Below are 14630 nucleotides of genomic sequence, written 5' to 3'. Positions count from 1 at the left end.
CAGCAAGGTTAGCATCTTACAAAGCTCAGTATAGTGTTAGTCAGGACAGGTTCCTGGTACAGTGCACCAGTCTTCCTGGGATTTCCCATACTACTTGTATTTGTTGGGATGTGTGCGCCTAGATGTGAAGGAGCTAGGCCAGAAGGGTGAGGCGGACCAGAGCTGCAGCCAGTCTCTGTCTACCTGCTGCATTGTAACCCCTCCCCCTTCCTTATCTACAAAGTACACCCACTTTCCCATGATGCACCTGTGTCTGGTCAGGGACCAGGAAGGAGGAGACGCCATGACAACCCCATGTGGGGTTAAACTGTGTGGAAGACCCGGCAAGCCTCACATGTGCTGACCTCCACCCTGTCTGTGAATTCAGTTAGGGTACCACCCTTGCGTCCTAACAGCAGAATCTTCATGTGCAAGAGGCCCTTCCTTGGCTGTGGGCTTCTGGTCTGTGTGTGGGGGTGCCTTCCATGGCGGCCTCCCAGCTGCTCCCAGGAAGCTCCGGCCCACTTGGAGGGCTGTTTGCCTGTGTAGGGAGCAGTGCCCAGCACAGCTTCGCTGAAGGTCCTCTCACGCTGATGCTGGTATCCACAGCTCAGCTCTTTCCTCTACCCCACCCCCCAGGGTCATTTATTTTTACATGAAAGGGTTGCAGAGATTGAGAGAGAAACCGAGAGAGCTTCTGTGCACAGGTGCGCTCCTCAGATAGCCACAACAGCCAGGGCTGGTCCGAAGCTGGCGGCCTGGAGCTGCTTCTGAATCTCCCATGTGGATTACAGGGCCGAGGCCTTGGAGCAGGGAGCAGTGCCACTTCTCCGGTGTAGCTGTGCCATTTTGCATTTTCACACCCTTGCCAGCGTTTGCTCTCGCTGCTTCTTCCTGTTACTCTGGTGGCTGCCGTGGTTGAACACCTGTGAGGTGCTTGTTACCATCTCAGTTGCCACTTTAATGAATGTTTGTATCTCTTGCACATCTCTTCTTGAATTATTTTTCTAATGTTGAGTTTTAAGAGTTCTTTACTCTGAATGCTGACCGTTTATCAGTCATGCTTGTCTTCCATTCTCTTACTAGGATTTTCCACAGAGTCGAACTTTCTCTTTGTTGAAGTCTTTTTTATCAGTTGTGAGTTTGAGAATCAAGGCTGTGAACTCTGTCTAGCCTTCAGGCTGAAGGACTTCCTCCTAGTTTGTTTCTCTCTCTCTCTCTCTCAGTTCTTATTTTTTTTTAATGATTTATTTTATTTTTATTGGAAAGGCAGATATACAGAGAGGAGAGACAGAGAGGAAGATCTTCCGTCCGATGATTCACTCCCCAAGTGAGCGCAACGGCCGATACTATGCCGATCCAAAGCCAGGAGCCTCTTCCGGGTCTCCCACGCGGGTGCAGGTTCCCAAGGCTTTGGGCCGTCCTCGACTGCTTTCCCGGGCTACAGGCAGGGAGCTGGAAGGGAAGTGGGACTGCTGGAATTAGAACCGGCGCCCATATGGGATCCTGGGCGTGCAAGGTGAGGACCTTAACCACTGCGCCATCACGCCGGGCCCTCTCAGTTCTTATTAAAATGCTTCATTTTCAACTTTTTACAGCAGCACTCCATTTTGGGCTGTTTTTTTTTTTTTGTTTGTTTTTTTTTTTTTGTGGAAAGTTGAAATTATTTTAAATGGTGAAAAAGCAAGGCCAGATTTTACACATTCATTTCTGTAATGGCTGTCAGCTATTTATGAGCTGATACTAAAATAGAATCAGTGAGTAATTTGACTTCCTGTGAGGATATTTCTGGGTTTGGTATAGTTGATGAAAGTAATTTTGACAAAAAAAATTAATGGATGTTTGTGGGAAACAAGCCACCTGACACCACGTTCCCACCACAGGGTGGACTCAGGAAGGAAGCGCAAAGTGTGGTGTTTTCTGGTGCCCAGTCTTCCAAGTGGTGGGCAGCAGGTGGTAGCAGGCCCCGCCTCAGGCCTTCAGCTCCTCTTATTACTCAGGGACCCTCTCTCCCAGCTCCCTGTGGTCAAGCAGGCCTGCAGTCACGGCCTACATGTGATGTGGTATCTGAAGCAAGGGGAAGGAGAGCTGGTAGGTGTTGGGTATTGTGGAGCAGGCAGGATGGGAGAGGAGAAAGGGTTTACACCGTCGGCGTTTAGGAACAGTGTGATGGTCTTGGAAGCAAACCTTAGAAGCAACCCAGCCTTTTACTGAGTCCAGCAGCCTTGCAGGTGGTCCCAGCCTTCTGCCACAGAAAGGCTCCTGAGGGCGTCTCCTCTACCTGCAGCAGGTGGGCTACTCAGCCTAGTGACGTGCGGTGAAACCTTCACAGCCTTCCTAGGAAAGCACCCTAGAACACTGTATGCCAGGGGTGATAACCTGTGGTGTGCCCAGCCTGGTAACTCTAGGTAATGAAATCTTGGGAGTAATTTGGCGTAATTCACACTCAACAAATCTTGTTCAGGGGAGAGGGAGGAGAGAAAGGGGAGGAGTATGAAAAGGTGGAGCCCTCTTCCCGTAGAAACCCCAGTCTGGATGTAAATTAGGCACTTTGATTCTACACAGAGAGATGCCCAGCCATGGTGATGGATGCTCTGCCTCCCCAAACTGTGTTCCCCTGCTGGCCATTCCTCTGTCTCATGCCTGGATTCTACTAAGACAGGACCTGTTCCACCCATTTCTGCTAGCGAGCTCATCAGTTGAGCTTTGGGTTTTCTCCACTTGTGGCTGGGCACGTGGCCCTGGCATCATGGCTGTTCTTAGGCTAAGCTAAGTCCTGCAGAAATATACCATTGAGTCACTTCTAACATGTCCTTCAACCTTGGGTTGCATGGCGGCTTTTGAAAAAAATGAAGTGTAGTTCCCATGGGAAAGCTGCACAGCAGTTAACCTCCTGGACTTTAGGGTTTGTACAGCGTGTACGGACAGTGAGAAGCAGTGTTCAGTAGTATGATCTTGAGGAAGGTGGATGATCAGGCTGTGTAAGTTACTGCATAAGCTTAGGAGGGTTGCTGGATGGAAGTGTCCCAGCCAACCAAGCACCAGAGGAAGACTGAGCAGGCCCCGCAGTCCTGATGCCGAAGGGCTCCGGCTCTGAAGTTCTGCTTCAGATCTTGGCTTAACCCCTCTGCTCTTTAGTTTCCTAATCTGTGACATGAGTGTGATATTTTCTTACCTTGTGAGTATGTTGTAAAGCTCACCCAGATAACCTGGTACACTCAAGGTACTGAGTGATGGAAAGTAGTTATTCGCAAAAATTCCACAGGCTTTTATTGTAGAAATTAGGCCCCTTCCTGTGGGGAAGAAGTCCAGGGGGGCAGGAATTTGTAGACATGTGGGAGCCAGGAGTAAGAGGTGTGGGTTTTGTTCAAGGATAGACTTTATGAGAACAGATCACCCCCATATGAGCACATACAAAGATGTTATTGAACGCATTAAGGAAACAGGCAGATGTAATACTGCTTTTAAAGCAATAACTATGAACTTCTTGGAGTAAGGAAATGCTTGCTGATGAAAGCAAAACTTGCTTTTCCCATAGTCTGTGGATGCTTGCACTGTAAGCAGTGATGCAGGGGTGGTGTACAATAGCTCAGAAGCAGGAGAGGGGCCAGGCCCCATCAGGTGAGGCTCTACCCAGGGGCCCGAGTGTTGCATTGAGAAGACACCCAGGAATCTCTGCTCACTCCCGAGTCTGCACTCACCTCCCTCTTGCTGTGGTACTTGTACTCTGTGCTCTAAGCTCCCTGTCATTTTATTTAATGCTACAGGTGATAATCAGGAGCTCTTACTATTTGCATATGAAGTTGGAAATTAATCAGCAGTAGCCGTAATAATGTGTGACCTTATAGCAATGCAGCTTTAGGTTTTCATCTAAATTGAAGGTAAAGGTTGATGAATTAGAGCTAAGCCAGTGGCCCGCAAGGGACATTCAACTACATCAACAGACCTTTTTTTGCCTGTCTCACCTTGGCAGGTGAGGGGGAACGCCTTGGGCCTGTGGAGGGCGGGAATGCTGCTGGACAGCTGTGGTGCTCCAGACAGCTGCCCCACGGCCATGTGGTTCACAGGTTACAGTGCCAGGGCCCACTGAGGAACGGGAGGGGAGAGCTCAAGTTTCTGCTGTGGTAAGATTACAAAGGGCTTATGTTCTTAAATTGTATGCAGAACGTACATTTCATTGCTATTTGTTAAAAAAAATAATGCCTATTACTACTTTGCATTTTAGAAATTCAGCAATCAACACTCGCTTTACCTGGGGAAACTGATTTAATGGAAACTTTGCTTTTATCTTGTTCATATATGAGTAATACATGCAATTTTTAATTCTTTGTATTTTAGGCTTTCCTGAAGAAATAGTTTATAGATTCACCACATTTCTGAAAACACAAATATTTACAGCTGGAAAATTGTCATCCTTACGGAAGGCAAAATGAAAGCTTCCCATGAAGTTTTGGAAGAGTTATACAACAAAGTACTTCTTGGAGCCATACTCGAAGATGACAGCCTTCATTACACCTGTTATCTCAGCCCAGCAGTGCCGGGTCAGGGTCACTCCACCATCTCCTGCGCCGAGTGGGCAGGCGCCCAGGACGGCCAGGAGGAGCCCCAGCTGGCCTCTGTCTGCACAGCTCCCGCCTCGGTAGCACCCACGTGTGTAAGAAGCAGCCAGCAGAGCAGCAGCACCCGGGAGCTGGTGCTGCTTCAGCTGACGGTAATCCAGGTGCTGCTGGCCCGGGCCTCCTCCATCCACACCGAGAGCCGTGTCAGGGCCAAGTACAGAGATGTGGTCAGCAGGCTTGTACGGTCGACTGAAGTCGATTCCAAATTGGTGAGCTGTTGGTTGTTGTTTTTCAGAGACCTGGATGCTTACAATAAGAGACATCCAGCAGCAGTGGATTAAATGTATTTGTTTCCCACAGATCTGTATGTTCCACAACTCGGATAAATTGTTATCCCACATGGCCACAAAGTGTCTTGGGTTGCTTCTGTATTTCCAACTGAAAGAAAAGGTAAGTGACAAAATTTTGTTGTTATTTCTTTTATGGTTCCTTTAAAATTTCATCCTTCAGATATGTGTGATATTCAAGTGTTGGCTCACATAATATTGTGCCAATCCACAGAAATGTAAGAATGGAGTAGTGTGACAGTGGTATTTATCAAGGGTTAGTCTTGAATAAATCATAATGAATCAGATTTATAGAGAGAAGGAGAGACAGAAAGATCTTCCAACTACTGGTTCACTTCGGAAGTGGCTGCACTAGCCAGAGCTGAGCCAATTGTAAGCAGGAGCCAGGAGCTTCTTCCAGGTCTCCCACATGGATGCAGGGTCCTGAGGCTTTGGGCCATCCTCGACTGCTTTCCCAGGCCTCACACAGGGAGCTGGATGGGAATTGGAACAGCCAGGTCATGAACCAGTGCCCGTATGGATCCCAGCACTTGCAAGGGGAGGATTAGCCATTCAAGCCATCACGCCGGCCCGTAAATCAGATTCTTAATCCAAGGGATGAGCCTACAGGAAGGAAGCCCCCTCTGCCCTGGACGTAGAGGCCTTGACCTGAGCCCAAGGGCCTGTTCCACAGCTTAAGTGAGTTTACAATGTAATAAAAAGCAAACTCGATAAATTAAGAATCAGATTTCTTATCTGAATTACTAATAAAGAAATTTATATGCATATGTTGGCTTATTTCAGTTAGATTTTCTTTTTTTTTTTTTTTAGAATTAGGTTTTCTTAAAGCAAAAGTGCTTATTTATAATAGAAAACTTGAAAACTGGAACACAGTGTAAAGAACAAAAGCATGTCATTTTAGAAACCAGAGTTAGCTCTGCTGAGCCTTCCTTGTTTCCTTTGAAAGAGTTACAGAGGGAGAGGGGAGAGACAGATATCTTGCATTCGCTGGTTCTTCCCTAAACGGCTACAGCTGCTGGAGCCGAACCCGGCCAAAAGCACGAGCCAGGAGCTTCATCCGGGTCTCCCGTGTGGGTGCAGGGGCCCAAGCACTTGGAATATCTGCTGCTGCTTTCCCAGGCATCAGCAGGGTGCTGGCTGGGAAGTGGAGCAGCTGGGACAGAACTGGAGCACAGTGTGGATGCTATAGCATGGCAGACGGCGGCTTCTTCCACTGTGCCTCAGCACTGACGCTCATGTTTCCCTCTGAGGCTTTGTGCCGTAGCAGTGTGAATGGCGTGGCTTACAGAACGTTAAATTTCTGTCTAAACTTGTCTCACCACGTGTTATCATACATCCTTTGACAATGTTGTATGTACCACATATTGCAACTGATTTGTAACCGCAAAGAAGCTACCGTATTATAAGCAGCTTTTTCGTGTTCTCACTTGTAGATGCCATTGAGTGACTCTTGCATTGCGTTTTGCCAAAAAAGTCTTTCTGACTACCCGAAGAGTGATAAAGCAATATACTGTCTGTGTACTCTTACAGTTGCAATAAAGGAAATCTTCAAAGATACAAGTTCCCAGAAAGCAGGTAAGAACGTACTGCCATGTGAACAACTGTCTGATTCCCAGGAGCATTATTTTTACGATGAAGAATAAAGGTGGACAGAATACTGTGTACCTGGTCTGTCTTGAACTAGGAAAAGCTGCAGCATCTTCTGTCCTACTAGTTCACTCCACAGTGGCCACAGCGACCACAGTGAGCCAGGAGCTTCATCCTGGCTTCACATGTGGATGCAGGGGCCCACGTACTTGGGCTGTCTTCCACTGCTTTCCAGATGCGTTAACAGGGAGGTGGATCAGAATTAGAGCAGCCAGGCCTTGAACCTGGGTGCACAGGAGATGCCAGCAGTGCAGATGTCAGCTTTACCTGCGTGCTGTGCCCAGAGGGCACCCTAACCCTAACTTTTTGAAACAAAAAGGAAAGTTACAAGGGAAACAAAAGCTTTTCCTTACGGTGCATCCTGGGTGTTAGTTGTTCTTGGTACTTGTCAAGTGGGGTTACTGGCTTCACATTCTGTTCACACTGCAAATAATAATTCCATAGCATCTTTTTTTTATATATATATATATATATGACATTTATTAAAAGAACTACACTGTAAAATTATGCTTTAATGAGCTGTTTTTTCTTTTGGTAACAATGGCTGTTCTTGTATCTGCAGAAATTGTCCGGCAGCTGCTGACCCCTTTGGACGCAGCTCTGGAAGTTTTCTATGATTCCCTGTTTTCTCAGCATTTTGAACACTGCCAAGCTCCTCATGAACTCGTTACCAACCTGCTGAGCTTCCTGGAGCTGCTTGAACTGCTCAGCGCCTCCAGGGTCTTCCTGAAATCACACTTCACTTGCCAGAGGATCTTATTTTTGAAGCCTTCTTGCATGCTAGATGTGATTATGTGGCCTGTTGAGGCTTTTGTCCAAAGGAAACTCTTCCTACTCATCAAAAAGTGCCTTCTTGGGACAGTGGGAGAGGACCTGTGCCGGGCACCCGTGCCCACGTGTGTGATGCCGGGCCATCCTGCTGATGCCGACACCTCGGCTCTGGCGGACGCTGTTCTCCAGGCAGTGGCTCTGGGGCTGCTGAAGACGCTGTCTGTCCATGGGACGCCTTCCTGCTTCGGAGGCGACAGAGCCCAGCCCACAGTGGGACAGTGCTCTGCTCCAGATCCTGTGATCCGCAGGGCCGTGAGCCTGGTGCTCGTGAAATCCTTGGAAATCAAGTTTCAGAGTTGTACCTCAGCTAATGAAATGACAGGTAATTCTCTGAAATCCATTTGTGTACAAAGTAGTGATTATCAAATTAAGTATAGTTCAGAGTTACCAGAGCTCAGGACCAGTACAAATTCCGCTCATTTAAGTGCTGTGTGATCTTAATTTAGTCCATTAAATTTTCTTCCTTCTTCCTCCTCAAAAAAAAAATCTAAAATTACTGTAAGAAACATGTCTGCTTTTTGTGAATTGCACCTGAATTTACATAGCCTAAAGGATGGTAGGTTTTTTATAAAGTTGCTTTTGGGGAGGGCACTTGGCACAGCTGTGGAACACACCACACCAGACACCTGTGTTCCCTGCCTGAGTGCCAGGGTTCAAGTCCAGGCTGCACTTCCAACTCCCGCTTCCTGCTGATGTGCAGCCTGGGAGGGGCCGTGATGGCTGAAGTGCTTAACATCCCTGCCACCGCTGTGAGAGACCTGGCTTAACTTCCAGTTCTTGGCTTCATCCCGCACAGCCATGGCTGTTGTCAGGGAGTCTGTGGGAGATCTCTGTGTCTCTCTGTCTGCCTTTCAAAATAAGCTAATTGATTAATTTTTTAAAAGATTTATTAGTTTTTATTGGAACATCAGGTTTACACAGAGAAGGAGAAGCAGAAAGAGCTTCTGTCCATTAGTTCACTCCCCAAGTGGCTGCAACGGCTGGAGCTGAGCCGATCCAAAGCCAGGAGCCAGGAGCTTCTTCTGGGTCTCCCATTTGGGTGAGTGCAGGTTCCCAAGGCTTTGGGTGTCCTCTACTGCTTTCCCAGGCCACAAGCAAGGAGCTGGATGGGAAGTGGAGCCGCTGGGACATGAATGGGCACCCATATGGGATCCCAGCATATACGAGGCGAGGACTTTAGCCACTAGGCTACCGTGCTTGTCCCCCAAACTAATAAGTTGCTCTTGTGTTCCCTATAAGTAAGTGATAGAAATCAAGAAATGTGCAAATATTTATGGTATTTTCATCCCTCATAAAATTAGATTATTGATCATTAGAAAATGAATTGAAACTAACGTGTAGAAAGTTACATGAATGGAGACATCTTTGCATATATTTATTTCTAGGATGTTAAGTGGAAAGTTCAATGAAATCCATGTGAAAAATACAGAGCCTGGTTTCTAGTTCCAGTGCTGGGGGAGACAAGTCCTGCAGTTTGAGAAAGCTGAGTGGAAGGAAATGCCCCTGGCAGCAGCCTGGCAGCTCCAGTGCAAGGTCGGAGCTGTGGGCAGAGGCAGGCTGCAGCTCCACAGCTCTTAGGAACAAGCTCATAGACCTTGCAGTTGCAGTTCACAACACCAGGTGGCATGTGTTACATAATTCAGAGTTACCAATTGCGGTAAAAACTCCAGCAAAAAAAAATTTTTTTTTGTAAATTTTATGCTTAATGTTACTTTCAGCAAATGAAAAGTAGACTAACCAGATATTTTGAAGGCAAAATTATCTTTCTTGGGTTGCATTGTAACCCTAGAAACCAGCTGGAGTAACAGTTTTGACACCAGAAGTGCTCCGTGTTGCCTGCTCGGCGGTCACGCTCTTAGCTTTCCCTCCTCAGAGGTCACTGGTAATCCGGCAGTGATGTCAGACTGTCTCGCTGGACCTTTCCGTTAAAGTCCTTGGGAAAGTCACTTCAGATGCATGTTCTTGAAAAGTTCACTCTCCCTCCCGCCCCCCAGTCTTACCTTTCTCATTTGCAACACGAAGATGATCTCACAGGACTTTGAACGTGGGAACTGCACTTGTGCATTTTAAGGTCCTAGGGACACCATGCATGCATGTGCAGGTGCAGTGTTAGGACGGGTTATCAGCTGTTGCCTGCATTTTGCAAGTTGATTTGCAGAAGTACATGTCTGCGTTGCTGACCTTCGTGACACCTCCCCTGCACTCCTCACTGCAGCTGCACGGTCCCTGTGAATGGCTGTCGAGGGTCTTCATAGAGCAAGACGATGACATGCTGGAGGCTGCCAAGGCATCGCTGGGCATCTACAGCAAGGTGACCAGGTCAGTGTGTGTTCAAGCAGTTGTTGGGCTGTCTGCACATCGGGAATGTAGGAAATGTTCCTGAGCATGTGTGGTGTGTATTATCTCCTTCCCTTCTTGGCTCTGCCCTCCAAGAAAGGAGACCACACTTGGATTACCCTGAGAAGCTGGCTAGCTGGGCAGGCCCAGGATGACTGAGCCAACTGAGGTGCCTGAGCCGGCCCGGGGTGCCTGAGCCGGCCTGGGGTCTGAGAGCCTGGCTCCCGCTTGAACCTCCACCTATTTCACCTGGTGATGGGGAAGCTGCTGTGCGCCTCCAGGTAGGTGAGCAGTGGAGTAGTGCGTTCGTCATCTGCATGACTGACTTGGCTGTGCTGAGCGTCCGGAGTGTCATTTTTCCCTTTATAAAGGTGAGTACAGATCTACAAATAACCCGAAGCACAGTTCTGGATTTTTATTTTAATATGTAGTTGGATTTGGGTAGATACAGTTTTAAGGCAAATCCCCAAAATTGGTTTATAAAGTTATGTTACCCGTAGCATTTTCTACAGATTCTGGTTTGTTGCAACAGCTGCCATGATTGCTTCTGAAGTTAATGACTGATGACCTCTTCCACCATTTCTGCTTCTACTTTATTAAAATCCTGAAGTCTTCGCTTCATTTCCATCTCTGCCTTGGCACAGGAGGAAGGGATCTCTTTCCCATGACTGGTGATGTGGTGCTGAGCCGCCAGCACTTCCTTGTGCCGTGACCCCACTGGCAGTGGCAACTCAGCCTGGAAGTGCTTGGGGCCAACTTCCAGAAGGTTCTAATCAAGAAAACAGAAATTCCTGCATGTGATTTGAATTAGGCTCAGAAATGGTCAAATACAAATTCCATCTGAAAACGCACAGGCCTGCAAGTGCACGTATCTTGATTGCTCTCAAAGTTGGCCTTGTGCCGCCCGGGACAGAGAAAGCCCGGCTCTGCCTTGCTCGGCCCGTGGACTGCTCGCTTTGTAGACTTCAGTGCCACGTATCCAGAGGGCACGTTCTCATGACAGATGTAGTTTTTAATGTAGTTGTATTAAGGGTGGGTTTGTGTGTGTGTACCCCCATGTGCATGGTTTGGGGTCTTTTGGTTTTTTTTTTTTTTTATTGTAAACCATAAAATCCAAAGATGAACCAAACGATGGAATTTGGGGCTTTTGTAGGAATTCGAATCTGAGGAGGCCAAGTTGGCCTCCCATGCGTACAGGGATTCAAGCCGTGTCGTGATGGCGGCTCTGTTTCTCCACCTCACAGCTGTCAGTGACCACCAGGACCCTGTGTCTCCATCAGCCTCATGGGGCCTGCCTGAGTGTCAGCACAACCTGCTCCGGCCATGGGAGTCCACACTCTTGACTGAATGACCTTGTGGCCAGCAGCATGGGGTGCCCTGATGGCTTGGTCCAGGTCATGTGCACTGGGCTCCTCGGGGTGCCTAAAGAAGGAGGTGTAGGCTCCAACCACCCTGAGAATGAAGAAACTGATGACTTGTTGAGCAGACACAAACCAGGACTACTGAAGTCAGTGGGTTTTCTGTTGTCGTCAGGCTTATGTAGGATTTGTGGGGAAAGGTATGGGTTTTGAAAGTTTTCAGGTTTAACAATAATTTGATAGGTGGTTTTGTGGATTACAGCTGTTAAAATTCATTTTCAGGCCTGGCACAATGTCTCAATGCCTACATCCTTTCTTTGCTTGCACTGGGATCCCATGTGGGCACCAGTTCTTGTTCCAGCTGCTCCACTTCCCATCCAGCTGCCTGCTTCTGGCCTGTGGGAAAGCAGTAGAGGATGGTTCAAAGCCTTGGGACCCTGCCAACCGCATGGGAGACCTGGAAAAAGCTCCTGGCTCCTAGCTTCAGATCAGCTCAGCCCTGGCCTTAGCAGCCATTTGGGGAGTAAATGAATGGATGGAAGATTTTTATCGCTCTGTAAATCTGATCTACTTTTCCAATAAAAAGAAACATAAATCTTTAAAAAAAAAAAACCCTCCGTTTCCATAAAAGTTGTTAATCTGAGTTTTCCATTCTCATCCTTTCAGAGAATGGGAAGCCACTGAAAACCTGGCCCCAGAAGGAGAAAGGTGGGACCGTCATATGCATGAAAACGGCTGCAATCCGCATTGTATTTTCCTGTTCTTCTTAAAAAATGTAGGATTTGATTCTTCAGTTCTTCTTGACTTTTTGATTTCATCAGAGACTTGTTTTCTTGAGTATTTTGTCAGGTATTTAAAGCTACTGCAAAAAGAGTGGAATATTTTCTTGACCATTTGCAAGTCTTCTGATGGACCTACATCTGAACTGGGCATCCATACCTGTGGTTGTGTACCCTCACTGGCTCAAGGCACAAGCAGCAGCCGGACAGCTCCCTGCCGAGTGACTGCCTTTCCCAGTCGCGGTGGGATTCGAGCTCGGGTCCCCGGGGCTTCCCATGTTCCTGGTGAACACTTGAGCGAGGCTGTGTCCTCGGTGGTGACCCACACCATGCAGGCTCATCGTTCATCTTCTCTTCAGGTCCCTTCAAGTCTGGTAAATTACGACAGCTCGGATGATTCTGAAGGAGAGTGCACAGGCCAAAGCCTGGCCAGTAGCCAGCAGCCATCTTTGCAGCAAACAGCAGTCAGGGCAACCCCTGCCCCAGCTGGCAGCAGTGGAGGTCAAGAGCTGATCCGAGAGACTTCCTGCTGTGCTGGTGGTGAGGTGGCCTCCAAAGGCAGTGCTTGTGCAGCAGGACTACTTCACAGAACAGTGAAATGCTTCCGGGAGCTCCAGAGTGCCATTTCCCGTTTGCAGAAGAAAAATCTTTTCCCATACAATCCAACTGCACTTCTGAAATTGTTAAATCATACAGAGACAATGTATAATAAAACTGTGATCCCGGGCCTGGCATGATAGGCTGGTGGCTGAAGTTCTCGCCTTGCACGCACCGGGATCCCATATGGCCACCAATTCATGTCCTGGTGGCCCCACTTCCCATCCAGCAACCTGCTTGTTGCCTGAGAAAGCAGTCGAGGACAGCCCAAAGCCTTGGGAACCTGCACCCACATAGGAGACCTGGAAGAAGCTCCTGGCTTCAGATAGGCTCAGGTCCAGCTTTTGCAGCCACTTGGGAAGTGAACCAGTGGATGGAAGAGCTTCCTCTCTGTCTCTCCTCCTCTCTGTATGTCTGTATGTCTGACTTTCCAAGAAAAATCTTAAAAATAAATCTGTTTTTAAAAAATTGTGATCCCGGTGGGTCTCAGGACGGGGCATCTCATGCCTGGATCCCGGACAGCTGCCATGTGCACATGGTGAGCCATTCCCCGGGCCTGCTGGGTTCCAGGGGCTGCTTCCTTCGGGGTGAGTAGACCGAGGGGGGAAGCCTCCGGGACTGGGCAGGTCCGGGACGCACCCGCCGCCTTCATGGGGTGGTGAATGGGATTTGGGAGGGGCACGACCTTGGCCCTGGGTTATTTAAACCTCCAGCAGCCTCCCGGCAGCTGGTGGGTCTCAGAACGGGGCGTCTCATGCCTGGATCCCGGATGGCCGCCATGTGCACATGGTGAGCCGTTCCCTGTGCGGCCAGTGCGCCATTTGGTGCCAGGCTCCGCCTGCTGGCTGCCTGGCTGTGGAGCTCTGGGGATTTGGTTCTTTGAGTCGCTGCTTAATTAGCTCCAGGTTGAACCCATTGTGCTTCTTGGACCTGAAACAGGCAGTAACTCTTCCTTTGTAAAACTTGTAATCACTAATAATGCTGAGCACCAAATACCAGTCCATGCAGAAACTATGGCTTGGGGCTTGTCCTGCAAAAATAGCTCCAACAGCTTGCTAATGTGTCAACTGGTAAGGGAACAGAGTAGATCAGGCACGACTGAGCAAACCTTAGCCCACAAGTAAAACTAGAAACCAGGAGGGAGCAAAGGTCATGCCGAGCTAGGCTCCTGTACCTACTGGTCTGCGGGAGCCAGGGACGCAAAGCCACAGTGTCTAAGGCAGAGTTCGGGACAGGGGAGGAGCTGTGCCAAGCTGGGTCAGAGCATCCACTGGCAGGCAAGTGATCTATGGCTGGGAACAGACCCGGTTGGAGAGCAAAGGGGACAAACCTAGCTGGGCTGAGGTTCCCACCAAGAGGCGTGTGGCCTGGAAGGGGGGCTGCGTTCTGATCTGGAAACAGTTGTAGTCTCCCTTGGCACAAGTGTGGACTGGGATTGAATGCACCGAACCGGGCCGGACCCCAACACCCCCTGGTGTCCTGGAGGACCAGGGCAGATGTGGGATGGACTAGGCAAGGTCTCAAACCCCTACTGAGCCATGTGTGAGCCATACGTGGGTATGGACAAACCATGGCTGGGCTGGAACATCCAACAGCAAGAACCAGATTGGGTGGAAGGCCAGTCAGGAAAAGCCACAGTTCCTGCTATGACAGGAGGTGGACTGAGTAGGGTTGGCTCATGGACCCACTGGTAAGCGTGAAACCTGGCATTGGGAGAGGTTTTGATGGAGGAGCCTGGGCAACTCTTCTGGCAGGACACAGACCCGGAAGGTGAGCGCAAGAAACATGATAGGAAACAGCCCAGAAAAGGCCATGGAAAGCTACCCACTGGCATACAATTGGCAGGCGTGGGGGCAAGACCAGGCTGAATCTGTCCACGTCATCCACTGGCAAATCCAGGCACCAGTGTGGGTCGAACCAGGTTTGGTCGCAACAAAGACTAGTGCACAATATGGAATGCCGAGGTGAGGTTGCCTGTACTGGAAGGGACCACAGCGCCCAACCAGCCTGAGAACAAGAAAGGAAGTGGGCAGAGCCAGCAGGGGAATAAGGGAGGGTTCCTTTGCTGGACAGCTACTTCCGCAGGAGAGCATAGGCTGGGATGGGGGCAGACCAGACTAGGCAGAGCTGCCACACCTGTGCGCCCCATGTGGACTAGATCAGGGAAAAGCCGGGCTGGGCGGATTATTCCTACTG

The 14630-nt window shown here is 49.0% G+C and overlaps 1 protein-coding gene across 1 annotated transcript; it reads left to right on the top strand.

The window, feature by feature from the left end:
* Positions 1-2713: 2713 nt before the first annotated feature.
* LINS1 (lines homolog 1) lies at positions 2714-12637 on the top strand. The gene is made up of 7 exons (XM_040969561.1): positions 2714-3952; positions 4318-4807; positions 4899-4988; positions 6319-6460; positions 7095-7685; positions 9511-9682; positions 11725-12637. Exons 2-7 carry the CDS (start codon positions 4409-4411, stop codon positions 12572-12574), a joined length of 2244 nt encoding a protein of 747 aa, XP_040825495.1. The 5' UTR covers positions 2714-3952; positions 4318-4408; the 3' UTR covers positions 12575-12637.
* The last annotated feature ends 1993 nt before the right edge of the window (positions 12638-14630 follow it).

This window comes from Ochotona curzoniae, unplaced genomic scaffold (genome assembly GCF_017591425.1).
Source record: "Ochotona curzoniae isolate NIBS_2020 unplaced genomic scaffold, NIBS_Ocur_1.0 scaffold_4701, whole genome shotgun sequence".
Classification (NCBI taxonomy): domain Eukaryota; kingdom Metazoa; phylum Chordata; class Mammalia; order Lagomorpha; family Ochotonidae; genus Ochotona; species Ochotona curzoniae.
The sequence above is the reverse complement of the archived record's forward strand: the minus strand, read 5'-3'. Positions and strand labels throughout refer to the sequence as shown.